At 51.6% G+C, this 27,886-nt stretch overlaps 10 protein-coding genes and 2 non-coding genes across 12 annotated transcripts; 8 read left to right on the top strand and 4 right to left on the bottom strand.

Annotated features, from left to right (window-relative positions):
• Positions 1-774: 774 nt before the first annotated feature.
• On the top strand, positions 775-2,506 carry BO82DRAFT_273160 (MFS multidrug transporter; the record flags this gene model as incomplete). The annotated part of the gene is made up of 5 exons (XM_025631044.1): positions 775-959; positions 1,009-1,030; positions 1,092-1,165; positions 1,214-1,543; positions 1,603-2,506. 5 exons carry the CDS (start codon positions 775-777, stop codon positions 2,504-2,506), a joined length of 1,515 nt encoding a protein of 504 aa, XP_025496437.1.
• A 554-nt stretch (positions 2,507-3,060) lies between these two features.
• On the bottom strand, positions 3,061-3,568 carry BO82DRAFT_397983 (uncharacterized protein; the record flags this gene model as incomplete). Its single annotated transcript, XM_025638997.1, has 3 exons — positions 3,061-3,083; positions 3,133-3,252; positions 3,376-3,568. The coding sequence occupies 3 exons, from the start codon at positions 3,566-3,568 to the stop codon at positions 3,061-3,063; spliced, it is 336 nt and encodes a 111-aa protein (XP_025496436.1).
• A 498-nt stretch (positions 3,569-4,066) lies between these two features.
• BO82DRAFT_428688 (uncharacterized protein) lies at positions 4,067-5,151 on the top strand (the record flags this gene model as incomplete). The annotated part of the gene is made up of 4 exons (XM_025640460.1): positions 4,067-4,099; positions 4,182-4,441; positions 4,502-4,707; positions 4,761-5,151. The coding sequence occupies 4 exons, from the start codon at positions 4,067-4,069 to the stop codon at positions 5,084-5,086; spliced, it is 825 nt and encodes a 274-aa protein (XP_025496435.1). The 3' UTR covers positions 5,087-5,151.
• A 590-nt stretch (positions 5,152-5,741) lies between these two features.
• Positions 5,742-7,535, top strand: BO82DRAFT_326363 (uncharacterized protein; the record flags this gene model as incomplete). The annotated part of the gene is made up of 4 exons (XM_025632917.1): positions 5,742-5,853; positions 5,901-6,232; positions 6,304-7,096; positions 7,191-7,535. The coding sequence occupies exons 2-4, from the start codon at positions 5,916-5,918 to the stop codon at positions 7,533-7,535; spliced, it is 1,455 nt and encodes a 484-aa protein (XP_025496434.1). The 5' UTR covers positions 5,742-5,853; positions 5,901-5,915.
• Positions 7,536-7,966: 431 nt separating this feature from the next.
• BO82DRAFT_117520 (Zn(II)2Cys6 transcription factor domain-containing protein) lies at positions 7,967-9,141 on the bottom strand. Its single transcript, XM_025629852.1, has 2 exons — positions 8,800-9,141; positions 7,967-8,565 (listed from the first exon to the last, which is right to left on the bottom strand). Exons 1-2 carry the CDS (start codon positions 8,986-8,988, stop codon positions 8,158-8,160), a joined length of 597 nt encoding a protein of 198 aa, XP_025496433.1. The 5' UTR covers positions 8,989-9,141; the 3' UTR covers positions 7,967-8,157.
• A 1,452-nt stretch (positions 9,142-10,593) lies between these two features.
• On the top strand, positions 10,594-10,666 carry BO82DRAFT_t37. The gene has a single exon. It is a non-coding gene; the product is annotated as a tRNA-Lys (tRNA).
• Positions 10,667-10,697: 31 nt separating this feature from the next.
• On the top strand, positions 10,698-10,770 carry BO82DRAFT_t38. Its single transcript has one exon. It is a non-coding gene; the product is annotated as a tRNA-Lys (tRNA).
• A 1,552-nt stretch (positions 10,771-12,322) lies between these two features.
• On the top strand, positions 12,323-12,694 carry BO82DRAFT_397979 (uncharacterized protein; the record flags this gene model as incomplete). The annotated part of the gene is made up of 1 exon (XM_025638996.1): positions 12,323-12,694. The coding sequence occupies one exon, from the start codon at positions 12,323-12,325 to the stop codon at positions 12,692-12,694; it is 372 nt and encodes a 123-aa protein (XP_025496432.1).
• A 2,735-nt stretch (positions 12,695-15,429) lies between these two features.
• BO82DRAFT_380369 (uncharacterized protein) lies at positions 15,430-20,892 on the top strand (the record flags this gene model as incomplete). The annotated part of the gene is made up of 20 exons (XM_025637754.1): positions 15,430-15,760; positions 15,970-16,107; positions 16,181-16,218; positions 16,298-16,511; positions 16,583-16,699; positions 16,752-16,838; positions 16,894-17,022; positions 17,118-17,142; positions 17,195-17,767; positions 17,830-17,976; positions 18,007-18,073; positions 18,116-18,385; positions 18,422-18,433; positions 18,473-19,190; positions 19,319-19,626; positions 19,666-19,692; positions 19,723-19,785; positions 19,831-19,897; positions 19,937-19,942; positions 19,982-20,892. 20 exons carry the CDS (start codon positions 15,430-15,432, stop codon positions 20,890-20,892), a joined length of 4,248 nt encoding a protein of 1,415 aa, XP_025496431.1.
• A 184-nt stretch (positions 20,893-21,076) lies between these two features.
• On the bottom strand, positions 21,077-22,666 carry BO82DRAFT_301114 (MFS transporter; the record flags this gene model as incomplete). Its single annotated transcript, XM_025632073.1, has 2 exons — positions 22,272-22,666; positions 21,077-22,215 (listed from the first exon to the last, which is right to left on the bottom strand). The coding sequence occupies exons 1-2, from the start codon at positions 22,648-22,650 to the stop codon at positions 21,077-21,079; spliced, it is 1,518 nt and encodes a 505-aa protein (XP_025496430.1). The 5' UTR covers positions 22,651-22,666.
• A 971-nt stretch (positions 22,667-23,637) lies between these two features.
• BO82DRAFT_326359 (uncharacterized protein) lies at positions 23,638-24,940 on the bottom strand. The gene is made up of 3 exons (XM_025632916.1): positions 24,605-24,940; positions 24,271-24,539; positions 23,638-24,186 (listed from the first exon to the last, which is right to left on the bottom strand). The coding sequence occupies exons 1-3, from the start codon at positions 24,873-24,875 to the stop codon at positions 23,749-23,751; spliced, it is 978 nt and encodes a 325-aa protein (XP_025496429.1). The 5' UTR covers positions 24,876-24,940; the 3' UTR covers positions 23,638-23,748.
• A 921-nt stretch (positions 24,941-25,861) lies between these two features.
• On the top strand, positions 25,862-26,956 carry BO82DRAFT_350484 (uncharacterized protein). Its single transcript, XM_025634166.1, has 2 exons — positions 25,862-26,596; positions 26,663-26,956. Exons 1-2 carry the CDS (start codon positions 25,914-25,916, stop codon positions 26,712-26,714), a joined length of 735 nt encoding a protein of 244 aa, XP_025496428.1. The 5' UTR covers positions 25,862-25,913; the 3' UTR covers positions 26,715-26,956.
• The last annotated feature ends 930 nt before the right edge of the window (positions 26,957-27,886 follow it).

Here is a 27,886-nt window from a genome sequence, read left to right as displayed (position 1 = left end):
GGGCCGCTAAAGCGTGCCAAAGGGCTGATCCATCACGTTATACGCGCTGGCTGGTCGCATGTTACATCCTCAGCTATGATCCCATACCTGAAAGGGAAGCGCCCAAGGGGCAGCATGATATCATTTCTTCCTGACGCCCAATTATTTTCCGACATCACCCCGACATCGAACGCGTTGAAAGCTTGCTTTTTTCGTCGCAAACTATAAACGCCGGGTACTTCATCCTCGCTTTTTCACATTCCAGGCCCAATGTACCCGAATCCCAGCGCCATCTTAATAAAGCTGAAGCTTTGACCTTTCGACCGGCGCCAGGTCTTCGTGACCATGAACCATCATCAGGCGACCCACTTGTATTCGCGGACGCGACGATGCTGATGTGTACAAGCACAGGGTCGTGAGTCGCGTGGCGTGCATACGACTCAGTATCGTCTTGAAGCATATGCAAAGGAGCTGACTCCTAGTACCTAAGCCAATGATAGCCGGCACCTCGGCTTCCCAACTTCAAGGCTTCAGGTAGCACAGGACAGCTGGTGTAAGGTCACCGTACGTCCATCGGCTATGGACCCATCCTCTGCTGTCTTTTCCAGTTCTCTCTAGGCAGCTGGCTCCTAGCGATTATCGATTAGATGTGAATGTTGATCTGCCTGGCAGCAGTGACCACCCCTTTGGCCCAGTGTAAGAGGTATGTATCCCTTGTTTAGGTCTCTTGTACTGGGCGTTTAAAATCAACCTGGCAAACCAGGTTGATGACCAAGGTTTATCAATGATTTCACGATGGGTGAATTGAAACTTGCAGATTATACTGACCTAGATCGTCTTGCAGCGGAGCATGGGCTGGAGCTGACTCCAGATGGAGCTCACCTGCGATGGGGCAAGACCAACAGGAAGCATCCACGCAACTGGCACCCAGCACGCAAGACCTATGACATAACCGTGATCGGTCTTCTGGAGTTCTTCACGTGAGCATACCTAGTCGACTCCGTGGCATCTGCTAATGGAGTATTGTAGGACTGCGATGAGTACTTCAGGGGTGAGTCCACACATTGCAATGATCGGGATTGTGTGCGGGGCATCAGCTAACATGTCACTAGGCCACAACTGCAAAAGCCGCACAACTTGAGCTAGGCACCGGAAAAACCTTCACTTTGTTTTTATACGTTTCCACGTGGGTTCTTATGCTCTCCACATTTGGAGTGGTATTGATATGTCTTAGATATCTTCTGGGACAAGGTCTAGGCGGCGTGGTTTTTCCACCATACTCGGAAACGTTTGGTCGGAAACGGCTCTATGTCTTGAGTGCTCTCTTGTACAGTGTCTTCTGCCTTCTGATCGGCGCCGTTCCCTCAGCCAGCGCTCTGGTGATAGGACGCTTGGTTACTGGTTTCTTGTCTGCCATTCCAACGATAGTCATTACCGGGAGCATTGAAGACCTGTTCAACTCACAGGATCGCATATGGGTGATGCTGTATTATGTTGCCATGGCATGTCTTGGGGTCAGTGCGGGTCCCATCATGAGCTCCTATGTCACTTATCGATACGGATGGTATGTTAGCTCAAATTCCAGTTCTATGTGGCGCCGATCGCTGACGCAAGAACCCACAGGAGATGGGTCTTCAACATCGGAGCAATCGTGACCTGTGTTCTCGCAGCCATGCTTATGTGCATCAAAGAGTCGCGGCCATCATTGATCCTGGCCCGGGAAGTCCAAGCGTTGCGGAAGTTGACTGGTAACGAGTCGCTGCTTGCCCTCAACCCCGACTTCATGCCGGACCTTCGCACCTTTGCGCACGTAGGGCTCTTCCGACCGTTACGATTGTTTTTCACCGAGCCGATAGTCTTCGTCGTGACCATGGTGTTTTCTGTCTGCGTAGCCCTTATCTATCTGTTCGCCGAGGCTCTCCCACCCATCTTTGAGGCCTTCGGCTTCAGCACGGAAGACTCGAGCCTGCCCTTCCTCGCCCTCGGCGTGGGGTTCATCCCTAACATCGCAACACGCATCCTCGACTACCGCATCACACAGCGACGCCTGAAGGAGGGCCTCAAGGTGAAGCCCGAGCACAAGCTGACGGGCATCTACATCGGCGCCCCAGTCCTCGCCCTGTCGCTGTGGTGGTTCGCCTGGACCATTCCCCCTGTCGGCGCGGGCATTCACTGGTTTGTCCCCGTGGTCGCCCTCTTCTTCACCGGCTACGGCCTGAACGAGATGGAGGTCGTCGTCTCGCAGTACATGGCCGACTCCTACCTCGGCTACGCCGCTAGCGGGTTCGCCGCCCTCTCCATCGTCCGGTCTCTGCTTTCTGCCACGTTCCCATTGTTCGGTAGTGCCATGTTCGATGGGCTGGGCGCGAACGTCGGGATGTCGATTCTGGCTGCTATCGCGACGCTATTCTGCATTGTGCCGCCTCTCTTGTCGCGCTACGGGGAGCGGATGCGCAAGAAGAGCAACTTCGCCAAGTATAGCTTGCAGGTGTATGCGGAGAACGGGGTGGACTCGGACTTCCGCTAGAATTATCTTTCCTCTGGTGGTGACTGTGACTGGTTTCGCTTGTCGATACATCACGAACAAATTGCACCGCGAACCTGTATCACTCTTTTTCTCTGCTTGGTTGATTCTCGGGTGGCGATAAGGAGAGGAAACATCACGACTATGCCTTGGACCTTGTTTGATATTTTCGATTATGATGACGATAAAAATGGCCTTCTGTATGCACTAGTTACGATGTCATATAGTGCTTTTTGTCTTCGGGTTTAGGTAAAGAACAGTATACAAAATTATTGGTCGCAAAACCAGATATCCTTTCTGTAGCTTCTCCGGCTTCGATTCCACCGTGATACAGTGGACATGCGAACAGCACCTCTGAGTCCTTCGACATTTTCTTGGAGCCAAACCTACTAGATCACTAATTGTCACATGAGACTATTCACATATTCACTCTGAGCAAGATCGAGGCTATCAATCTCCCAACTTCCCATCCTCATCTCAAAGCCAACCCTTCATTATCCCATGACTCCAAAAACGTTCACTGGTAGCATATACTAGTTCAGTCAGCTTACGTATCCTCAAAAAGTCTCGTCCTCAACCCCTACAAAGCCTCAGCACATTATGACTCCCCCATGCGGACAATCGCGCACCAGCCTCCAGGGCCTCCGTCGCCTCCTCTAGGCCAGACTCCTCGACATGCTCGACTCCAATCGTCTCCCTCAGCCGCAGCAAGCCGGACTCAAGGACCACTGAACTAACCGCAAGACACGCTGGCGATCATACATGAGCCGGCCCTGCAAGCGCAGCGACTTGAACACGACCCCAAATCCGGGCACATTGATGTTCCCCATCGAACCCCCCATTATGACACCCCGGCCACACAGGCAACGAACACAGATCCGCAATGGAGAACTGGCGCTCCTGCAGCAGAACCCGCTCATCCAACACGAACAGATTCTCCAGCGGCAACCGCGCGTACTCTGCATACGTCGCGTGGCGGGGCCAATGGTTGCGCGCGGCTGGCGGGGGTGGAGAGGGTGAGGGTCGGGTGTGGGCGTGAAGGGTTAGGGCTTTGTGGGTTTCCATTCTAGGATTTTGGGGAGGTTGACTTTGAAGGATTGGGGGTTGGGTTGAAGGTTGGATGGGATTGTGGTTGGAGGTATTGTAGGTTTGGTGGGTTTGGTGGTGATGGTGTTTGGGTTCTTGGGGGGGTAGGGTTAAGTTCGTTAGCCTTGTGTCACGGGGACATGGGCTGGTTGTTTTCGTGCAGGTTGTCATTTGCATTGAGGAGGATCATTGATGGTGGCTAGTGAGTGTGGTGATCAATGATGATTGGGGTATTCTTCATTTCACTGCTGGTAGACCTGAACTGTAGAGAGCCGTATTCGCGCACTGCAAGTGCAGATGCGGATGCGGATGCGGGCTTGGGCTGGGATGGAAGATGCTATGGATTGAAAAGAATTGTTCTGTCGAGCAGACACTTTACAGGCCTACAGCACAAGATTCCTGCACCATGGCTAGTATAAATCAGAGGCATTGGGGGCTGACCTTGACATGATAGAGACGCCACAGTCAGTAGCAAACATGTCCAGCATTAACAGCGTCATTGTGCTCGGCGTGAGCGATAGTCCTTACCTACATTATATCCGTGCCTCAGCCCTGTACGAAGCAATCGCTGACCCTCGAGAACTTATCTCAGGCGACAGACACGATCGGCCAAGAGATCATCAAAGCCCTGCTCGACGCAAGAAACCCGGAATTCACCGTGACCGCCGCTCGACGACCACGATCTAATGCCTTGCCCCCCACCGCACCATCACACTTCACACCCCAACCCCCGCCTCAGGGAGATAGACCGTGGACTACCCATCCAGTATCTCACTCAGGCACGCCTTCACTCACCAGCACGCCACCGCCGAAGCCATCAACCCCCGCGCCGCCGTCCACCATGAGCGCATCGTGCGCGCCGCCCTCGCCACAGCCTCAGTCCAGCATCTCATTACTCCGGACTTGAGTCAGCAGCGACACCTTCCACTCGCACGCCCACGAGCTGCAGATCTTCGTCTACAAGCTTCACGCGCAGCAAGCCCTCGAGCGTCTCGTGCAGCGGCAGCCCCCGCGCCCCGACGGGAACCGGCTTGCACTGGATGGCGCTGATCACGGGCCCGTTGTTCGATTGAACCATCGCCCAGGGCATCTTTTGGGTGAACCGCACGACGCACCAGGTGGCCGTCTCCGGATCCGGCGAGCAGCGCGTCAGCATTTCGGCTCTCAAAAGTCGTGGGCCACGCCACGGCGGCCGTGCTGCGCGACCCGGTGCGTTTTCGCGATCGACCGGCGAACTTCGCGGAATTTACGGTCAGCTCGAAGGAGCTGTTGGGGATTTTGCAGGGGCGAGAGCAGCAGCAGCACAAGGAGGGGGGCGAGGATGATGTCAAGCGTGCGCGGCGAGTCCGGTCGCGTTGGATGGTTGGGTGGGTTTGGCGAGGGAGCTCTGGGATCGGGAATCCGCGGGCGGCGTGCAGGATCAGCTCAATACGCGGGTATCAAATGCTGGCGACGTACGGGCTCTTCGAGGAGGGGAATCAATATGTGTGGACTTGAACGATCGGGTTGAGGCGGGGTTTTGGGAAGGATTGGGAGGGGTTCCGTAGGGATTTATTTAGGGCTGCCCGTGAATTGAGAGGCCCGGGATTCAGGGGTGCACACAACAACTAGCAATTGTGGACAGTACATATTCCCTTCAGAACTACATGATTACATCAGCTGCGCACCAGGTCCAATGGTATTCGGTGGTAGCGACAGCAGCTGGTCCAACGGTATTGTAGGTGTTAAACACGCTGGCAGTCTGGGTGAACCAATCCGAGCCCACACTGATATAGATTCCGGGACGGCCCTTATTTGTGTGGGTTCGGCTGTTCCGTTACGACATGACCTCATCTTGGGCTTTGCGATTCCCCTCATTTTGAGGAACAGTGGTCAAAGGGGTGTCTCCTGGTTTGATTTCAACCTTGAATAAGGTACTCTTATTCTTCGTGCCGGTTTTAGAATTCGGACCCGGAATTCAGGGAATTTCCCGGTCAAGGAAAACGTCGAGCAGATAGATGGTGTAACATGTGAACCAACAATTACTCATGGGTCAGGAAACGTTAGTCGCATGCAGTTCGGATGATGGTTCATGACATCACAACCAAAGTCTGAGTAGTTAAACACTGTAAAAATCTTGTTAGACAGTATTCACGGTGCAAGATCTTGTCCTAGACTTTGTGCCCTCCGTAAATTCCAACTCCATAGTATCTTCATTGCGATGGCGGTCATATTTCGGCTGTTTATGGACGAGTTATGGTCAGACGTGAGCCAATTCGCCCTAAGTGCTGCCTCCCACCCGGCACAACTGATGAATACTGATGAGTGGTAGTTGAGTTATGGCGACATGGCTGCCCTGGCTCGTGTCTCGCACGAGCTCAATGGTCTCGTCAACCCCTACCTCTACCACACGGTCCGCTTCCATAGCCCCGGACACATCGATGCTCACGACAAACTTCTGATGAAGCTGGACACGCTTGGCCACCCCGAGTTCAACAAGATGGGGTTCATCAAGCGAGTGATCGTGTCGGGGACTTGGTATTCGACGTATGCCTCGATCGACTCCTGGCTTGCGCCGAGGAGAATCCTCTCCCCGGCAGCCAGGTTGCTGAGCAGTCTTCTCTGCAGCTGCGTAGTCCGTATGCCCAACTTGGAGGAATTCGTGTAAGCCAGCACGCTCCGCAACCACGCTTGGGGACTCTTCGATAATTGATTCGGGTGACACACACCCAAAGTTGGGACATGCAGGTCTCCCTAACCCAGTATCTGGTCTCGAACGTCGTCCTGCGGCCAATGCTTCGGAATCTACAGCTACGCATGGGCACCGACTGCACCCCCAAGCCCTTCTTCCGACCCCCGTTGAACATGAAGCTCTCGATGAGCCTGACGGTGCTTTCGCTCGTGCAAGTGGACGACGTGGAAGTGATGAGATCAGTGGGTACGGCCGTCAAAAGCGCGACGAACCTACGGGAACTCACGATCTGGGCGGATAATAATTCCGGCATCAGCGTCAGCACCCTATTCGAGAGCTGGCCCACACATCTGGCCTCGCAACTCCACCTGCTGGACCTGCGCGGCTTCGCTGCCCTAGGGGTCACGCCCGCCGACTTCTGGGCCATGCTGCGACCGTCCCAACTCACCACTGTCACACTGGACTTCCTCAACCCGGACTCGCTCGCCACCACCGTCCGGGACTTCTGGGACGCCGGCCTCGAGGCGGATCTCCGCCCCGTGCGGCTCACCACCGACCTCGTCGACAACTCGATTGACGACTTCCTTCGTGCCTTCAGTGGGCTGGAGGTCTTCCATGGCATCCCGATTCGCGGGCAAACGTCTAGTCAAATGGTGGCCTCCGAGTCGCTCTTGGAGGTGCTCGAGCAGCAGCATGGTGCCACCCTGAAGGTGCTGGGTCTGAGCCTACCGTGCCATGAGGATCGACCCTGCTCCTGTGTAGAGTTGCTGGCGCTGATCGCAACCAGGCTCCCCCAGCTGGAAGAGCTTCGCATCCGACAAAACAAAATCGACATGGTCAGAGACTTTTCTTTTTTGTCCTTTGCCCTTTGCCCTTTGCCCTTTGACTCCTCCTCCCTCCATTTCTCCCCTCCACCACCCACGATAATAGCCAGCTCTAGCTGTCATGAAAGCGCAGACTGACAAGATTGCATCTCTCTCTAAACCACAGGAAGCCATCAAGTCCGCCCTCTCCCTCCCCCAATTGCAAGTCCTCTACATCGACATCCAAGACGACTTCTCGACGCCTCCCGCGGAATTCCTGGCCGTCGTTGAAGCGCCCCTACGCGAGGGGTACGGAAAGGAGCTGCGATATATTGCCTTTGGCGACGGCACCACGTACAAGTACTTGAGGGAGGTGGGCAGTTTCTCGAACGAGCCATCTCTGGTCGGGTATATCCCGGGCACTGTCCTGCTCCATGAGAAAATGAATGACTGGGTCGGGGCTGCTGTCTGAAAACAGCGAAAGGAAGACCAGAACGAAGAAAAAAAGCCCAACAACCAAACAACCAAGCAAAAAAAAAAGAAAAGGAAAGGAAAATGCTACATCCTGCCGCAACCTTTCTGATTTCCCAGCGTTGGTTCTCTCGCCATTCCTTGTCTTGCTTATTCTTCGACCGCTTCTGATGTTCCTGGTAGACTGATGTACCGCACAGCCTTGGCAAAATATATTCTATGTTGAACAATACACTTGACATAAGTGTTCACGTTCAGTTTGTGCCTGCGCAGGCAAATGTTTGGTCAAAGCTAGCACAAAGGAACAAACCTTCCACCACTTCCCGCTCGTGTCTCTTTAACAGTTCAGTAACTCATCAGTAAATCATTAGCTCGCTGCTCCTTTGACTGTCCCTTGCATTCTTCCTGTCAGCTGTTTCCGCCGCGATTCTATCTTGCTTCATTTTTTCCCGTCCGCGTTCCTTGCTCCATTGATCTACCCTCCATCCATTCCCCAGCGATATCCCATAGATATAAGAGATTATCGTAGGTAGTCTCTCACCCGGGAGGGAGCGAGATAGAAAGAGGGAGGGCTAGAACGAAAAGCGTAGCTCCCCCCCCCCCCCCCCTCCAAAATTCTCCCCTTAATCCTGTTCAGGCACCGGATCCAGGCCACCTGCAGGTCCCGCGCTATCTTTACTTTGGCTGGCGGCGGCGGCCTGCGCCTCCCTCTCTCGAATGGCCTTGATTAATTCCTCCTCCTCGGGCAGGATGGGCGTTCCGTCGTGCGGGACCAGTGAATCCAGGAGGGCCCGAGTCTCCTCCTCGGAGTGATTGGCCTGGATGATCGCGATCGCCGCCAAGATGATCGCCGGGTCGTCGGAGCGCGCCAGCCGGATGAACTGCTCGAGGAACTCCCGGTAGTAGGCGGCCTGCCGCCGCATGTACTCCATGGTGGTCTTCCGGCGCCTGTCGCTGTGTGGGAGCAGCACGCATTCCACCTGGTGGATTTGGCACACGGTACATGGCACCCCGGTTTCATAGGCGGTACACTGTTGGGGGGGTGCCGTTCCCCGGTTGGGTCGGGGGGGGAGGCGTGTTGTTAGAAGTGTAGATAGATAGATAGGATTACCGAATAAGAAGAGGGTAAGGGCAGGGACATGGGATCAGGGGGATTGCTTTCATATGCAGTGAGGAACTCCTCGGGGAGATGGATGCTCTCCTCTCTATCATCTTGCACCAAGAGACAACATTGGAGGGCCGGGGGGATAAAATGGGGCAATTACTTTGGTGCGTTTCCTTCTACACTCCACGCAGGACGATGGGGATCTCTTGATTGCCTTCTTGGTGTTCCCCGGTTTGGAAGGCCCTGGGGGCTCTGGAGGATCGGATGCCTCCCGTTTTGAAGGCAAGAGGGTCGGCTTCGGGGCGAGAGGGCGGTAGGCTGTCGTGGAGGCGGACCCTTGTTGGGCCATGACTTCAGGGGCAAGGATGTTCGATCTCACTGACGAGATAGGAAAGAAAGGTGGGTCATTCAGGGTCGGACGGAGGGGGGAACAGAAGGGTGCTATGCTGTGGTGGTGGTTGGTATTGTTGGAATTGTTGTTGTTGTTGTTGCAGTGCCATCAATAACATTGATAAGCGGCGAGTGTTTTTGGTTAGGAGAAACCGGAGTTGAAAACTCATGCGCTAACTATGACACGTTGGCGCCGCTGCAAAGGTCTGGACTCAGCGGATGCATTTTCCGGCTTCGATTGATAGGCTGAGAAGCCACCGTGACCGATGCACGATAGGGAGCCTAAGGCCTCGAGCTACCTTAGCTATTCCATTCAGCCTGCCCCTGGCCTTCTGCATCCTTGCCTATTATGGACAATGGACACTGGACAATGGCTGCCGGTGAGACAATATGATCTGACGCTGGGTCAGCAGCTGTGGATTTTATCTCATACCCACGGGAATCGTTAAAGGGGCAAGGAGAAAGAAAGAAAAATCAAAAAGAAAAGTCAAACCCAACTAGATCCCTGGGATCTTCGATAACATTGGAAAGAGCGCTTCCAGAAGTCAAAAGATGGTTGAATCGGTTGTCATGTTGGGTGGTGGTGGTGGTGGTGGTGGTTAATGCCCTGGTGTCAAATAAGGTTATCTGTGATATCACCATACTATGCTCTTGGCCGGCATTGAATCGGTGCGGTCGAAGTTCGCAAACTCATCCTTCGGTATTGCGCGCTTGAAAAAGTCCCAGCAGTTGCATTCATTCCTTGTGAACGGAGGGGCTCGGATAAGTGATTTTTGATCGGCAATTCAGGTCTCATCCAGGTCCGTACTTTGTCGGTCATGATGCATGCATCTCTGACTCAGACCCAGCTACTCATACATACAATTAACCTGCTGATCAGTCAGTCTTTCTTTTCCCTTGTTCGTCGAATTAACTTTTATTTTGTGTTTTTGACTTACGCTGCCGTCATCGCAGCTCGCATTCCTTCCTGGCACCGCTGCAATAGCCGTAATCGCTTATCGTGCCCTGGTGGTTCAATTCAAATCGCGCAATCCTCAATCCGGTTTCTGGTCATGTCTTTCGGCCACAATGACAGTCAAAAGAAGTATTCCAGTGGTGTGGTGCTGATCCGCAGCTAGCACGGAGGCGATGTTGAGGTACCTAGTATTCTCATGCAGTGGCTAGGGGCTGAAAGGTGCACATGCAAAACAACCATAGTCGAATCAGGCTACAAGGGTGGTAAATCCGTAGTGCAACCCTGGTTGGGACTTGTAGGTGCGAAAAGCAAGGAAGGGGAATAGGATTATATTTCCAGCGCCAACAAGAGGGGTCTTGCCCAAGACCGCAGGAGAATGGCATCACATGTAATCAGGTTCGTCTCCAAAAAATGCGTGAGGATGATGGATGAGAGGCAAGTTCGGTCTGATCACGTTCCACATATATGCGACCGCATGAGCGAATCCAAGGCTCTGTATAGTGTCAACGCAAGAATGACATCGATTCCTTGGGTGAATGTGGTGGTTTTTCACTTTCTACCCGTTTTTGGAATATGACGTTACAAGTCGGAATGCTGTTCAACAAATCAGCCCGGCTAGCTCAATCGGCAGAGCGTGAGACTCTTAATCTCAAGGTTGCGGGTTCAACCCCCGCGTTCGGCTATAGAATCCGATTCTTTCTTCCTTCACCCCAGCCGGGCTAGCTCAATCGGCAGAGCGTGAGACTCTTAATCTCAAGGTTGCGGGTTCAACCCCCGCGTTGGGCTTTCTCTTTTTTCTTTTTCTTTTTCTTTCTTCATTCCACTCCTCCGCACCCCTTTTTAAGTGGGTGGGGCTTTAAGGACGAAAATTTTATGGCCCAGTGCTATTCCAATTCTGGCATGGCTGTCATGTCTGCTAATCGAGCCTCGAGACTCCGACAATAGGCAAACTGACCTTGCTAGGTAGTAGTCATATTCATGCCCCATATAAGCTTGCTAATCGTTCTATCATTGACCCATTAACCAACTTCTGCCTTGCGTGCGTTGGATATTCACCTCAATGGGAATAGTACTCCACTTCTGAGCATTACGAAAATAGTGGTGCTCCATTTGTTCTTGCTAGGCTTATACACAATATAAGAAAATAATGCATTACTCTGCTCGGTCGCCGAAGCATCCTCCACCGATTTGGGAGGAGGCGCCTTCTAGTCAATCCTGTTACCCTGTGTCTTATTTGTTAGCAAGTCCTTCATCGCGAGATCTGGACTTTTCACTCCCCATCGACAGTTCATCACTTGAGGTCTGACTTTTCTGGTGATGACCCATCTGTTCACAATACTCGATACAAGGCCATGTTGTCAAATCCTGGCAACGTAGCCTTAGCATATATTCGCAGTAGCTCTTGTGCACAATGCTCTTCTCCGGTAGAATGATATTATCGCACAGAAGTCAGTCCTCTAGTAACGACTACGAAGGCATTATTGACTCCTGTGACGATCTGTTAAAGAGCTATGAGCACCTGGGAAGCTACGAAGGACGAGTTGAAGTCGATCTATAAGTGATCTATAGTATATATCAGTATCGAAATATTACCCTTGGCAAGGCACGATTACCTGCAGTACTACCTTTAGTCTATGTTGTAAATGACCCTTTCCTGGTATAAAACTTTACTTGTGTTCGGGGGTTGTCGAGCCAAAGGGTCCGGTTAAGACTCCGGTTAAGACTCCGGTTGACAGACTTGGATTACAGGACTTTTGTTTAAACGAGGCTTTGTCCTTGGTGACCATTCTACCAGCACATTCATTACTTGCCGGAAATGTAGCGGAATCTCTCTCATATGGTTATGTTTTCATTCGACCATAACCACTTTCTGGGGCGGCTAGCGAGATCTTGATTCAAACCCTTCAGTAGGGATGAGCCTGTGTGCTGAGATCTTTGTCTATATTGGACTTCGTCGGCAGCAGGATACAATCTTCTATAGAAAAGGCTCATCCGCTTTGGAGATACTGGAGTCCTTCGACCTCAATGTCATGGACAGTTCCATTCCTAAATCTTTGTCTCTGTGAGCGCCATCTGAAAATATCCATAAAGGACCCTTGAACTGTATCATGACCATAGCAAACACGATGTAGTCTTCCTAACATACCGGAACTTGTCCCATAGACAGTTTACGAAATCCATCTTAATCCTCAACAGAAATGTCTATAAATGCGCCCAAAAAAACACTATATACTCGACTCCCATCTTCTCCACAACCCACCAGACCTGACACAAAAGCCAAGTCTGAACTAACATTCCCAACTAACCACCCAGATACCAACAACAACAGCCAGTCACAATGCAAGCAGCTGGGACCCCCCTCTTCGGCATGCTCGACGACGTCCCGTACGCCATCGTGGAAAACAACCCAGCCCAGACGCCCGCGCACGCCCAGGTCCACACCCTCCTCCTCCAGGAGGCGAATGTTACCCGTGATCGCTGGGTTGGGTTCGCGAAACGCGTGCTCCAGGCGTTCTGGAGCCAGGACCCGCAGGACCACCGGCGCCGCGGGGCGCTGGTCATCTACGAGGACCGCGTGCGGTTCTTCCGCGAGACCTGCTGGGGCACCCACGAGGCGGTCGAGTTCGTGTTCGATAACGAGCTCGAGTGGTACTCGGGGATTCCGTACACGCATGTTATGCGGGGGTTCTATATGGCTCTGGATTATTGAATGGTGTTTGTTCCAGCCGCATTTCAACGGATTGTGGCTGGACGCTAGGCGGTTGAGGTGAGGTAAGTTTTTTTCTGCTTGCTTACGTTTGTAACGCCTCGCTTTGAGAGCAGGAATCACAGATAGACACTGTAGGAAGAAGAGCAAGAACGAGTAGAAAACGATTATGAAAATCGAGCCCGGGTAGGTCTCCCTTTATTTTGGGGTCTATTTGGGCGTTTACTCTTTTACACTGAGTTTTATTTTACATTATACCTTTATACAGCTTGATGTTTCCAAATAGTGGTTTAGTTTCATACCTAGGCCCTGATGTTGAGCTCGATTCAGAAATATCTTGCCATTGTAGACTCAGCCACTGGAGGGCAATCCACCGTGCATCATGCAAGGTATCCATGGATCTTCTCCGGATATTTCATTCATATTCTCGGATGAGCTCTGGAGTTTTGATAGCGGGAGTAGGCACATATTCAAATCCCAGGACGCAGGCGATCCGACAAATTTGGTCTTCAATCAAAACGCAGAACGATACTATCTCTGTGATCTGTCCTGTCTAAACAGTATCTATCTAGCTATTCCTAGTTTGCTTAAGAAAAAGATGTCCGACCCTTTGCATAGGGAAGCCTCGCGCCTGCGCCAACTGTTCTCGGGCGAAGGCCAAGTGCGTCTGGCGAGACAATGACGATGACGTCTGCCAGAAAGAAAATGAGCTGGATGCCTTTGTCAACCAGCCGCCCACCAACTTGAAGTGACAGCGTATATCAGTTCCAAACAATTGAACTAGTGAAATAGCTGACTCCCCAGTGAACCTCTTTTGCAAACCCACTGTGCCACGGTCCGTATTCGCTTGTTCGAACCCTTTAAATACGACAAATAGACCGAGATCATTGAGTCTACGCATCTCCGATGCCACAGGATATGGGACTGCCTGCAGAGCACACAGGCACTCCATGACGAGTTCCGCCTGGTGCCAGTCGAACCATATTCCGCCCTCACTTTTGTAACCATTCTGCACCTCGCACTCGCCATCATCAAAGCCTTACGCCTCCTGTGTGTTGAGGATCAGGCCTGGGATCTGACCACCGCACGCGCTACGTATGAACTTCCGGGTATGCTTCGAGAGCTCAGCAAGAAGTTCGAGGCCGCGAGCAGAGGTGGCAGTCCCAGAAGCAGTATTCTGCTTCAAGGCTGGCCCATTTTCTCTGCCTACTCCGAAGCATATCGAGGCTCGAACGTGGGTATTCGACCAAGCTGAATCGTGGCGTGCTGCCTTCGGGCCCGACTTTAGTGAACCCAGTCAGTGCATACGGAGGGGAGCAGTGCGACATGGACTTCGGGGCTCATTTGTCTGAGTTGACAAATGGGCTTGTGCGTTGAACTTGATAGTCCTCTTCCGCCGGGAAAAACTCGAGGTCCATCTTCTTCCGCATATCAGACTCTAGTCCCGGCACCTAGCTTCATCCAGATGCAGTCGATTGAGCTCATGGTTTATGCAAGAGCATATGAGGTAGGTTGCAGAGTACCCCTTCAAGTCAAGTAAGTTATGACGCGCCGAAGACAGGGCTCAGAGCTCTGCTTGGGAATTGGAAGTCGCAAGCAACGTCAGGGCAGCATCCCACGGTCACTATGCACAATGGTGCCTTAGTCTAGAAATACGAGCAAAAAACGTCAGTTAATTAGGCGTTACTGTAAATGAGGATTGATCTACGCTTTAAAGAGAAGCGGAGGATCACTTCCCAAGGATGATGTCTTGAAAGAATTGACGCGGAATCCGTGACTGCTGAGGGCTTGCTTCCTTTGCCATCATGCAGGAGACAAAGACCACAGCCCTCATCTGGAAAGGATCGTCCATTGTTCTCTTTCGATATCTACCAAATGCAACCAGTTGAAGTAACGATGAAGCGAACAACAACGTTCGCCACTCCACTAGGGAAAAATACCTGTATCGTCTGTACAAATTATCTGATGGCACTTAACTCAGCCGGCGCATAATATGACGCCAAAACTATAAAAAGATCAAGAAGCCATACAACCTTGATAGCCTGCTTTACCAATTGCGTGTACAGACGCAGCCCCTGATCAAACTTCATACAGACAACGCATACCGCAGACTACGCTACGGAAGACCATTGCGGCCACTCGGCAAAAAGAAAATCTGCCGGCAAAATTATAAGCAAAAGAAAAACCCCAATAACCCTAATAATAAGGGTTAATTAAAGATAGTTTATAATAAAGAACCCTAAGAATAATACTTCCGACCCTAAAAAATCCTAAAGATCCTAATATAAAAAAGGGCTGAATTGGTTATATAATTTAAAGGATTTTTTCAGAGGGTAAAGAAGGGGGGGAGATGGTAAAAAGACTAAATATTAATTTAGAAAATACTTTAATTATATAGGCCCTGGGGCCAGAGGAGATAGCAGCGGAGGAGATAGCAGCAGAAAAGAAAGCAGTTGAGGGGGGAAGAGGGGACTGCTTAGTTATAGTAACTATTTTAAATAGACAGTTACCTTAGTAAGAAAAACCCTATTTGCCGAGTGGCCGCAATAGTCTTCCGTAGACTACGCGAACTCGCTAGGATAGATACTTTCAGTCACGTCCCCCGCAAGTCACTCGTCGAGATTGTGAAGACCGCAGCAGACTGGGTAACCCTTGAGGATCTCATTGTGGACTCAATGCAGCTGACTCCGCTGTTCGAACCGGGAGATGAACCTTATAGTCTCCCAGACCCTGAAGCGATGGCCCTTGTGAAGCATATCCTCGAGCAGAATTCGGTCATGTCGTATGATCTCGAACGCTATTTCAAGGTATGCATCGAGCTACGAGGGCCAATTCCGGACACATGTTTGTGCCACTTTGTTGACCGAACCGCTTTCGACCTCAAGAGTGGGGAGCGCCACCGCCTCTCTATGTCGACGGCGACCCGCGCCTCTCTCCGCGCCGTGGTAAGCATCGCGGCCAAAATTCAACGTCTGGCCTGCATGTGCTTGACAACACTGCGAGGGCGACTGCAAGCTATGCTGCCCCAGTACTCCGAAGACATCCGACATATGCCGTCTCTGGTCCCATGTAAGCTCCGAGATGTGGGTGCGTTCTCTTGGATTGAGGAGTTCCGCGTCTACCGTGCCCTGTGGCACTTGCAGGCCTTTAGTGATATCTTGGAGGTTGCTGATCAGCTGCAGTGGACGGACGAACGGTTGCTATCTCTTCAAAGAGAACATGCCGCCTGGAGCGGACTCAGGCAGGAGGAGGAGTTTATTGAAGAGGACGATACCGAGTGGGATACACTGTGCAAAGGTGTGGCCGCGACGGGAGAGCGATCAAGGTCCGCGACATTGTCCAGAACATCCTCGCCTCGGCGTTGAACGCGCAGGAAATCGTGAAGACGGTGGTGACATTTGATTCCACTGGACATGGTCAGTTGGACGGTTTGCTATCGCGGGTTAAACAGCTGTAGGATAGAAGGGCTGACGCTCAAGCAATAAACAGCTTCAAGTGCATGGGGGATCGTGTCGTTGGGGTTGTCGGTACGGAGACCCAGCCCTCACTAGGATTCACCCCTTCACTGATGCCGCAGCGGTCGCAACTGACAGATATTACTTCTAGATGATCAAAAAGGATATCGAGCGCAGAGATGCTATTCTGGGAGCCTCTGAGTATCTGGCTGAGCAGCTCGCTTATTTCACTGTCCTCGACAAAGGATGCCGATACCAAGGCCGCGAGAGCAACGGACAGTTGGAAGGCGCTCTTGTTGGTGTCTATGCAGCAATGTTGAATTACTCGGCGGAGGTTAGACGAAAGTTCGATGAAAGCGGTGTTGGTAAACATCTTTCCCATGATTCCTTCCAAATCCAAGTGAATGGAAAGAGCATCTGACCACCAGATTTGCAGCCCGGATAGGAACCACGCTGATTCCCCTTGCCGAGCAACCACTGCAACAGCTTCGAGTGACTGTGGAATCCAAAGCAGAATTAGCTGAGAAATGGGCTAGCATTGTTGATCGATCTTGTGAGTTGGAGTCCTGCGCCATGTTCTTGTCCATCAGTCTAATCATGGATAGTAGATCAAAAGAAACAGGCTGCGGATATCCTCACTATCATCGACAGGAACGTGGAAGAGCTCCAGAGAGTTCATGCGAGGATTTTAAGTATGCCCTCCTTCCCCTACCCGTACGTATCTCGTGCAGAAAACCCTGACCACAGCAGGTGCCGAGGACAACCGGATCCTGGAATGGCTGTCACAGTCACGCTATTCGGAGGCCCAGAACCACGCTCAAGACTATCGGGCAGAAGGCACAGAAGACTGGTTCATTGAGTCAGATGAGTATAACAGTGAAAGCACCGCCCAGGAAGGTTATTCTGGCTGTGTGGTGTTGGTAAGTTCTCACCTGTCTACAAAACATGCACAGTGCTGACTACTTGACAAGCGGGCTGCGGGAAGTCAGTGATGTGGTATGCAAATAATATGAAGCTCTGCGGTCCTGCTGATGTTGACCAAGTAAAGCTCCACAGTTATTGACGACATCACCCAGAGCTGTCATGGCGATCCGGAGAAGCAATGCGCATACTGGTACTTCCAATTTAATGTCAGCGAATCGCAAAATGTTCAAAATATGTTCAGGTGCCTCATACGTCAACTCCATTCGGCTCCGTTAGAGGAGAAGATCAAGAGTGTTTGGAGAGAGCATGGTGCCAAAGAAAGCCAGCCGAGCATGAAGGCACTGTCAGGAGTTCTTCACAGTCTCATAGTGGCCTTCCGAGGAGAAATATGCCTAATTCTTGATGCGTTGGATGAATGTCCTGAATCGCCTGAATGCCATGAAAGACGTGTCTTGCTTTCTTTGCTTGAGGAGCTTCAGGAAAGGCACAGTGACAAACTTCACATCTTGGTGACTAGCCGACCAGAGCCAGAAATCAGTAAACGACTTGAGAGACATGCAACTTTGGACCTGGAAGAGAAGCTCGAAGATGATGTGGCAAATTTCGTCAGACTCAAAGTCCAGGGTCTTGATGGAAGAATTGCAAACCAGGATCTCAAAGAGCAGATAATGGAGGAGTTGCTGCAAATCGAAAAGAGGTATGATTCTCCATATACCGTGCGGTTTGAAGTATTATCATGACACATTTTGCATTGCACAGACGCTTTCGCTGGGCAGATCTTCAAATCAAGCGTCTTGAGGCCTGTCACACGGGAGCAATGATTCTGGAAGCCTTGAGGACCATACCCAAGACACTGCAGGATCTGTACGTATCTGTCATTGAGGGGATCAAGCCGTCTGAAAGGGAGTTTGCACGGTCAATCTTCGCTTGGCTCAGCTTTGCGCTCAGGCCTCTAAGTCTAGACGAGGTCGCGGCTGCAGTGGGTTTACCGGTCCCAGAGCATGTCATTGACATTTGCACGACTTCCTTCGTCACTGTTCATCAGACTGATGTTATTGGCGGGGATAAGGGGATCAGACTGGCTCATTTCTCAGTCAAAGAATTTCTTATTGCCGACACAGACCGCTGGTATCATCTCTCCAATGTGAGCTGCCACAGACAACTAGCCGAGTTCGCCATCAAGGCTCTCTTGAAACAGACAGTAAAGTCAAGGACGGCAAAACCAACAGGGGTACTCCCATATGCTGCAGAATACTGGCCGGATCATCTCACGAAAACGGCCGCTGGTGGCTCTGATATAGATTTAGATATCATGGTTGCTGAGCTCTTCACTAATCCGATCCCCTATTAGAACTGGCAGACAGTGCTTAATACTACTGTTGGTCTACCCGATAACGTCGAGGTGTACCCACCTCCTATCGGTGAAGCCTCCCGGCTAGGACTTATATGCTGTGTGAATAGCTTACTCGAACAAGGAGCCGACCCTTTGGAACAATATAGCCTGTCAAGAGGGTTCTTTGGGGCAAGCAATGCAGTGGTTGATGCTGCTCGGGCCGGTTATCTTGATATCTTGATCCTGTTGCTGAAGAATATTACTATCCCGTCTGATACAGCTGAACGGACATTGCAGTTACTTCACGTTCGTGGATCCGACTACCTGGCACTGACGGATGTAATCAAAGCGCTTTCGGACTCGGGAGAGATCTACGATCACTCAACCGGACAAGAAGTCCACATCAAGGAAAGCATCGTAATAGCGATTGTAGGTAACCAGGAAAGTGGTCTGGAGCTCATCAATGCCCTTTTCGATCGACATGAAGAGAAGGGGTGCGCGACTGTGCCTATCACGGAGAATGTTGTGATCAGATGTCTTCAGAACACGAAATCCGGCAGTGGCATCTTGAGCCTCTTACTGGAAAAACGCAGTGCAGATGTTCAGATCTCTCCACGCATCAAGGAGCTTTTGGCCGCGTCAAGCACGATAAGTGCTCGGAGTATGGCAGTGTTGGTTGGAGCACAGCATGAAGAGTTCGTCTCGGATACGCGCTTATTCCTCAAGTTTGCAGAAGGCGCAAGCGGAGAAGAAATGGAATCACTTCTCAAGACAGTGGGTAACGAAGGTTTGATGGCGAGGAAGTTCTGAAAGCAGCAGCCCGCAACTTTAAAGGCGCTAGTGCCATGCAGTACCTTCTTAGTCGACTAGAATATCGTGCTGGAATTAGCGAGCGTATCTTCTGTGAAGCGATAGAGTCAAACACGAGCGATTCATCCGTGCTGGAGATTTTGGGTTGTCTGTTGGATATATGCAAAGCAAGCTTCCCCATGGGCGAGGCTGTTATGCTATCAGCAATAAATGGACCGTCTGCAAAACAGATTCTCGAAATGTTCTTGTGCAGACAGCAAGCTGGATTCACTGTCACCCCGGCGGTGTTACGCGCAGCGGCACAAGTAATCCGTGACAATGACCTTCTGCCGATTTTTGAGATGTTAATGAACAACGGGGGCTTGGGCGTTCCAATCACAGATGTAGTACTGAATGCTGCGGAACGGGAAACAGTCATTACTTATTTACTGAAACTGGAGGAACAATCCCAGATCCAGGCGCTCCCTATCACGGATGCAGTACTCCAGCATGCTGTACGGTCCTTGAAGCTTACCGCACTGGAGACCATCTTTCGCCATCGGCCGGAGATTCGAGTGACCGATGAGATGTTTGTGAGTGCATGTTTCAGCCCTCCTAATCTAATGTTTTTGTTGCAGCAGCCGCATGGCCATCCTCCTATCAAGCGGATGATCTATCAAATGGTTAAGCCAACTTTCCCTAGGGGTCTGTTGGACGTCAGCGTGGTACTCAATTTTCTTCTAGATGAGCGTTTCATGGAAGTCGATAAGAAGATTATGGAACTCCTAGCGCCGAATCCTTATGCCTTACAAGTCCTGCTTCAAAGAAACCCCAACGTGCCCATTACGCATCGGGCCGCTGTGCAAGCAGCACAGAATTCAAAGGCATTTTCTATTCTTCTCGACAGACGACTTGAGGACATCACGATATCACCGGAGTTGATGCTTTCCATGATGAGAAGTGGTGGGCCATTGCAAATTTTGCAACGCATCCTCGAACATGCCGGGCGCACAATGCCGATTACAGAGAAAGTTCTAAAGGGTGCTGCGTCCAGCCCGGCGGCGTTGAAAATGATTCTTCAAACTGAGGGATGCAATGTTACTCTGTCCGAAGAGGTGCTTATTCTCGCCACTTACAGACGACTGTGGGCATTGCAGTGGCTCATCCGGGAGCACAGCACACCAGTGCCGCTGACAGAAAGAATGCTGGTGGCCGCCGCGGCAAATGGCCTGGCTGGGGTACAATGGCTTCTCCAAGAACGGCCTCTCAACGCCGATTTGAATTGGGTGTGGAGAGCGATATGGACGTGGGATGATGACTTCTGTGACTTCTCTTACGGGGGCACTCTGGTTTTGGATATAGACACTTCTTTTTTCCGAATGAAAGCCGCCAGCAATATTCTCCATTATACCAAGGCTGTGGATATTTCCGAAGAACTATTTGAACAACTCTCAATCGCTAGCCAGGAGAACAAAGGCAGTCTTCTTATCGACTTCATACATATCTGCATAAGCTACGGGCTACCCGTGCTGATGACAGAACGAATGCAGAGACTGGCATCAGAAAAGTCTCATGCTCATGCGATCCGAGATTTATTCCGTCAACAGTACTTCCCCAAGGATAATATGGGAGAGTTTGAGAAGATGCTAAGGTCTCTGGCATTTGCTGAAGGCGAAGAGAATTCGAGCCTCGATGAATGAAGCGGGGCCCCACATACACTTGCCTCTACGCCTGTCACTAACACCGACGTATCACTAATGACTACCTGCTCCGGTGCGGAGGACTTGTGTACGTTATAATATACAATTTCTAGCGCATGAAACATGCATTTATCGCTTCCCTGCTAAAGAACTATTCCTTTGGTGCTGAAAGGTGTATGCAGGTCTATACCCGTACCAGTGTCAGTGCGATTCCCACCAGCCCATATAGCAGACTACCCAGTACCCACACCCACCCGGACCCCAGTCCACCAATTTGCAACCCCAGCTTGAACGCATTCGTAAAGCACAGACTACCCAGGATGTTGCCTGCGTACTGCAAGATCTCAATCGCGGAATACAGTCGCGCGGTCTCCTCGCGTTTGACCAACGCGGTAGCCAACGACCGCATGGTTAGGGCAAAGCCCGCTCCCGCCGCATACACACCTACACTGGGAACCAAAAGGAAGACTGATGGAGAGAGGGCAATTCCGAGCGAACCCAGGAGCAGAGCGATGAGACTGAGACGCGCGACCTGCAGGTCTCTGTGGGGGAGGGATGAATAGTGGAAAACCTTCTGAGTGAGGTACGGGAGAAGGAACATGAAGACAAGGATACTGATCCCCGCATGGAAGGATATGATCAAATTCGCTTGGGCCAAGGTCCAGGCGAAGCGTCTGGAGATGTGCTGGGTCAGAAATGGGAAGGACCGCTGCGCGACCTCGACGGTGGCCAAGGCGAACAGGAGCAAGAGCGTTTGCTGGTTGAAGACGAAGAGGTACGGATGGATGAGACGTGCCAGTTTCTTCGGTAGTGGAAAGGATGTGAGCTCTGGCTTCGCAGACGTGTCACGTGTCGAGTCTGGCTCGTCTGGGCTTGCTCTTGCTGCTTCCTTCCTTCTCACGGGCATATTCATGGTCTCGGGAAGTGAAAGCGCACAGCCAAGGCCCAGCATCACCGTACCACAACCAATCAGCAGCGGGATCCAGGGGTTGAGAGCCATGAGTCCAGAGCTGATAAGGCTGGCCAGGAAACTGGCCACTTGACTGGCGAGCCCGACCCGGAAGAACAGGGCTGCGCGCTGCGCATCGGTGGCTAGGTCGGCGAGCATGGCCCAAATCACGACGAGTGCCACAGCTGGTCCGCCCCCGATGATCCAGCTGAATGCGGCAAACCAGATAGCTCGGAGAGGGAAAATACCGGAAAACCACAGAACTGAGTTTGTGATTATGGCATTAAGTAGAAACCCAGGAACTGTGAGGCGGATGGCTCGTCGGCGGCCATATCGATCCGCCAAGAGTCCGTAGGGAATGGCGCAAATGGCACCTGCATGCAAGGTCAGCACTAGCTCATGTTTGTTTTGAGTTTGGAGTTTGACAGACACAAGAGTCCCTCCAGCAGGTCGGAGTATCCTTTCACCGTGGCCACTTCAGTCTGCACCGCTGCGATCTTGCACAGGTGCTCAGGCAGATGGCCGGAGGCGGGCAGTCGAGCTGGATCGTGTCGCCGCCAGTAGCTATCGCAAGCGATCATCTCAATCACCCGTACCATTGGACCCCCGATCATCTGGCCGCCAACTTGGAAGCATAGCAGAATCGCGACCACTGTTATGACCAGGCGCAGACGGGTGCGTGGTGACAAATTCGGCTCTGGGCCCCCGCTACAGTCTGCCGGGCTGCCGGGCTGCCTTCTTGGAAGAAACGGTTCATCTTCGCCGTGGGGACCATGACCCGACTCTGAAGACACGCTAGGAAAGGTCATTGTGAGGAGCAGGTAGAGCTTCGGAAGAAGTGGAACACAAGAAGAAGCCCTCAGGATGGCTCGGTTGTTGGAATGGAAGGCTGGTGCGGGGGGGTCCTCTGCACAAGCAGGATGGGGTAATAGTGTCTCTCTCTCTCTCTCTCTCTCTCTCTCTCTCTCTAGTAGCATTCTAGAGGGGACCGAATGGCGGTGAATATTTCTGCACCTGTACTCATTTCCTGCGTGAGGAATGTGACATCTCTACCACGGCATGCTTGAATCACCCGCTACGGAACAGCACACTGTACTCGATTGAAGCGCTATTTGCGACCGTATGACAGTCCCTGCATCCATTGAAACTAGACAGCGGGGCCGGGAATCAGGTATTGATCAATAATTTAGCGGTGATCCTGCACATGTAATAGGACTCAGTGAGTGCCTTCACCGACGGGGGTCCACGGTCACCGAGACCGATCATTTCCAGATTCGGAATATGAGCAACATTCCAGCCAGCCACCATCATTGACCACTAGGGACTCCGTGCAGCACCTAGGTCCACCTTACTGATTGATTTGGATCTATGATCAGAGACGGAATACAAAGCCCCATTGCATAGTATCAGATACACCAATCAGAGTCATCAAATCTTCGGATATATCCGTCCCCAGGGGCTTTAAAGATAGAGATGCCTTGGTTTGCCGGTGGCTAGAAATGGCAAAGAATGCGCATTTGCAGGACGGCCGCTTGTACCCGCCCTCCTGCAGCCTCCAAGTTGGTTTTGATCGCCTGATCACTTCATGCAAATTAAGATTGGTGGGTGTCATGAGGCTCAGCTGAAATGGTACGAGTACTACGTACCGTATAGGCGAATCGAGCAAATAATATATGCACAGGGTCCCCGTGCGCCACGTATAACGTCTTATAACTCAGGCCAATCCTTGGCCCTACGCATGGCAATGTCCTACTTGTGACACAAGATGGTGGCAGAAAAGAGAGAGTGTGTGTGTTATTAAGCAAACTGCTAGAATTGGTTCCATAGATCTTTTCGCAGCCCAACAAGAATACTTCACGTAAATCAAAGACCCTATGGCCATCTTCTAAACCTAGCTGCCTCGTGACTCACATTGGATGATCGGCATGGTGCTCATGTGGGGCCCTGAGAGGCTCGCCTTCCTGCAGATGATGGTCCCCCAACTTCACGCCAAGCTCATAGTCTTGTTTTTTCCACGGGGCCGGCCACACAAATGCGTCCTTCGGGAGGGGCATGGCATCGAACTTGGCGGTGTCGACCGCATTGTCGTGCTGCCAGTCCAAAAGGGCATTAAAGTCGCGACATTTGCGGTTCACACTGAAGTCCGGCCACGGCGCGTGGCGATCTTCGACCCAGTCCAGAGTTAGGACCTCCGTATTAGCATTGCACTGCAGGTTCTGTAGCAAGATGTCGGTGCAGTGGCCCAGATGAATCCACCACATTTTATCTTTGACATCCAGCTCGGGTTCGTAGCCGGGGTAGTCGGCGAAAGCGGCTTTGCGCAGCATGTTCAGACAGTGGATTTGCTATCGATCCATGGGGTCCAGTCAGGACTTTTGCTTCGCACGGGGCGGAAGAACGAGAGAAACGGGGCCGGCGGGTATGCTTACATGCATCACGTCCAGCTGAACCATGTAGGCATCATCGCCCATTCCCCAATAGTCATTATCGAAGCGCGCGATGGTGTCGGGGTTTTTACCAAGCTTGATAATTTGCTCGCGAGTCACGACATGTGTCAGGACGTCTTCGAATCGCTTCCAAGCGGCGTCGTTGGCAGCGCTGGGCTCTTCGCGGGCGATGGATATTTCTGGGAGAGCGAAGAGCGTTCCATTCAGCGTCGTTTGGTACCTTGGAATTTCAATGTCATCCAGGATAGGCGCTTCATTGTGTTAGTCCGCGGGTTGAGGTCCGGGGAAGCATTGCGAACGAAGTACGGAGACTCACACCACCATGACACTGGCCTAAGAATGGCATTTTTCTCTTCACTGGAGAAGCTGCCCTGGGCGCTGAGAACTAGGCCGATGGTAATGCTCAGGAGAACTGCGTTTGCCATTGTCAGGTAGATCCAGGCTCTTGAGGGACTTCGCGGCGGGCCCCTCTTTGTAAGCAGCTCCTCTGACTCGATGTTCTCCTCATCGCTATCGCGGCTCTCTGTTTGTAAGGCTTGAAACTTGAAGTCTTGACGAAAGATTCTAAGGAGTTTAGAGAACAGCATTGTGTGTTCTTGTGTGTGTGTGTCCGTGTGTGGGAGAGAGAGAGTGATGTTCTGAAGACTCGGTTTCAATGGGGGATGCTTAGGGTGAAAATCGGGTGTACCCAAATCACTCCAACATGTGAGAGAATGCCACCCAGTGCCTATCACCGTGAGTGAGAAAGGACAACAGGGATGGATGGCATCATGCACCCCGAAAGTGATCGACAGCGGATCCCGTGCATCGCCAACATCAATGGCGGAGCTGAACCGACGATCACAGACTTAGTGCATAATGAAAATACAGGGTCTTATTTAACGTGTCTTACTCGAGCAAGGACAGCCTGGGCTGGAAAAGTCGGAGGTCATTCGCTGTTTTACGGCTCTTTCGCAGCCCAATTGGCAATAGTAATGGGACGACTGACCTGCGGACCACAACATCTCCGCACGCTACTGCATCATGATGTATGCCGAACTCGCTCTTCGAACACAGTTGGGGTTGAAGAACAGTCTCGGACTGGGGTTGGGCCCTCCCTCACTAGTTACACAACATTCTCTGCTCGTGCTGTCACACATCGAGAAAAGCAATAGCTCAGCCCATGAACCACATTGCTCGTTTTAGTTCGTGGTTATCATCGATAGTGGTACTGACCTGAGTCTACCTTATATTTCTAAATCGACTGCATGCAAGCCTAAAGCAGTAATAGCCCAGGCCGCATACCACCACTCTCTCTCGTAATGCTAAGCTGTATCGTCATGCGTAGCATCAGAGGGCAGCAAGGTTTGGTGTTTACGGGATTGGTGCCAAAGCCCTAGCTCGGAAATTCTGACAAGCAGCCGGCTACAGAGCAGCTGAAAATCACCGAAGCCTGAGCCAGCGGGGAATGTACTGTAACAGTCGGGTTACTTTCTGTACCGCAGAAGACAAGCAGGCCAAAAGAACACACCGTCCTAGCATGTTATAAAGGACTATCAGTCCACATCGAAGGTTTCTTCTCATCCTTCTCCATCTCACCTCTGCCACACTTCTTCTCAGTATATTGGACTATCTTGGTCGTCAAGATGCAGCTCTCTCGCCTTCTTGCGCTCCTTGGAGCCGCAGGTATCACCTTCGCCCTCCCCACCTCCAACCTTGAAGAGGTCGAGGCGTCCTCTCAGGACCTAGACAAGCGCTTCTACTACACTCACTATGTGGCCCCCGAGAAGCGTGACGAGGAGGCCCTTGACAAGCGCTTCTACTACACTGCCTACACTGCTCCCGAGAAACGTGACGAGGAGGCCTTTGACAAGCGCTTCTACTACACTCATTATGTGGCCCCCGAGAAGCGTGATGAGGAGGCCCTTGACAGGCGCTTCTACTACACTCATTATGTGGCCCCCGAGAAGCGTGATGAGGACGCCCTCGACAAGCGCTTCTACTACACTGCCTACACTGCCCCCGAGAAGCGCGAGGCGGAAGACGAGGCCCTCGATAAGCGCTTCTACTACACTGCCTACACTGCCCCCGAGAAGCGCGAGGCGGAAGACGAGGCCCTCGATAAGCGCTTCTACTACACTGCCTACACTGCTCCCGAGAAGCGTGACGAGGACGCTCTCGACAAGCGCTTCTACTACACTCATTATGTGGCCCCCGAGAAGCGTGACGAGGACGCCCTCGACAAGCGCTTCTACTACACTGCCTACACTGCCCCCGAGAAGCGCGAGGCGGAAGACGAGGCCCTCGACAAGCGCTTCTACTACACTGCCTACACTGCCCCCGAGAAGCGCGAGGCGGAAGACGAGGCCCTCGACAAGCGATTTTACTACACCGCCTACACCGCCCCTGAGAAGCGTGATGGAGAAGCTGCCAACAATGAATCCTAACTTCAATAGTCCCCCTTTGGGTGAGGTAAATCCTCGCTTTTGGAGGATAGGGTCTGATATCGACAAGACAGGCCTGGATAGCAGAAGACGACTCCAGCTCTAGTACTGATTGCAACCGGGCACTTGACTGTCTGTGCTTTTGATGTGATTTTCTTCAGTTATCGAACACTTTGCTTCAACGCGTTTTGCACAAGTTCACTAGCTTGAATTCCTTGAGTTTACTTCTCAGCAAAGATGCAGGCTCCACTTGCTTTTTTCCATATCTCTTTCGTAAGCACGCGCTAGTAATCCATTCCGGAGCACAAACTACCTGGATGAGCCGGACTGCATGACCCCCAAGCTTGTCTGTCTGGCATCTCGTAATTTCCTTCTTGAGTATGCACAGGAAACCCTCACTAACCTTACCGTCCTCAGAAAACACCATCTAGAACCTTGAAAATTGGGAGCTTTGTCTTCATTTGGCCCGTTTCCGGGGATTGTAATGGTCACTCTCGTGAGGGCTTCCCCGTGGCAAGAAGTCCACATGACTCGACAGCCGCAGCACTGCCGTTATTTGTTTTCCACACTAATCATGCGAAGTTCCCTGGTTAAAGAATGCATAACTCATAAGACAAGCTGAAAACTATGACCCTAAGTTCGATACCTACTCAGCACTAGGCACTAGTGCTTTTCACCACCAATATCTCTTGCCTCCCTTATTATTTTCCTCCCGGCTGACGCTGAGTTCTCCGGATCCCCAAAAATCAGTGTTGAGCGACTTACTTATTACAGCCTATTGATACAGGAGTTAGTGGTCCCCTACGCAGAGTCTGGAACAAAGTAAGTGGACTATGTCTCAATTCCCTCGACCTCGATCGGGTTAGGATTGATGGTTGGTGCCTCCATGTTTAACGAAAATAGAAATGGTACGAACAGGCACGTGACGCTGTGAGAGCTCTTCACCATAATGATTGCTGCTGGGGAGATGTTAAGTCTGCTAAAGTTGTGATTGATGGCAATCGGGATGCTTGGGTGATTGATTTCGAGGGAGGCTGTACGCCCAAATGACTCATCAGAATTTTCAAGGTACAGAGGTAGGGGATCTGCAGGGCTTGTGCTAAATCGCATCATTCTCAAGTCCACAGAATTATGTTTCTATGCTTCCTTATAACAGAGATTCACAGCCAGTTTTA

Source organism: Aspergillus uvarum, assembly GCF_003184745.1.
Source record: "Aspergillus uvarum CBS 121591 unplaced genomic scaffold BO82scaffold_4, whole genome shotgun sequence".
NCBI lineage: Eukaryota > Fungi > Ascomycota > Eurotiomycetes > Eurotiales > Aspergillaceae > Aspergillus > Aspergillus uvarum.
Note: the sequence above shows the minus strand (reverse complement) of the source record. Positions and strands in the feature narration are given on the sequence as shown.

Bases quoted from the DNA above. Each gene is read 5' to 3' on its own strand.
- BO82DRAFT_117520 (XM_025629852.1), bottom strand. From the start codon at position 8,988: ATGGCCCAACAAGGGTCCGCCTCCACGACAGCCTACCGCCCTCTCGCC. The intron at 8,566-8,799 runs GTAATTGCCCCA...CCCCCCCAACAG, and splicing joins GTAGAAGGAAACGCACCAAA to TGTACCGCCTATGAAACCGG.
- BO82DRAFT_326359 (XM_025632916.1), bottom strand. From the start codon at position 24,875: ATGCTGTTCTCTAAACTCCTTAGAATCTTTCGTCAAGACTTCAAGTTT. The intron at 24,540-24,604 runs GTGAGTCTCCGT...AACACAATGAAG, and splicing joins TAGGCCAGTGTCATGGTGGT to CGCCTATCCTGGATGACATT. The intron at 24,187-24,270 runs GTAAGCATACCC...ATGGATCGATAG, and splicing joins TTCAGCTGGACGTGATGCAT to CAAATCCACTGTCTGAACAT.
- BO82DRAFT_350484 (XM_025634166.1), top strand. From the start codon at position 25,914: ATGCAGCTCTCTCGCCTTCTTGCGCTCCTTGGAGCCGCAGGTATCACC. The intron at 26,597-26,662 runs CTACACTGCCCC...TTACTACACCGC, and splicing joins AAGCGCTTCTACTACACTGC to CTACACCGCCCCTGAGAAGC.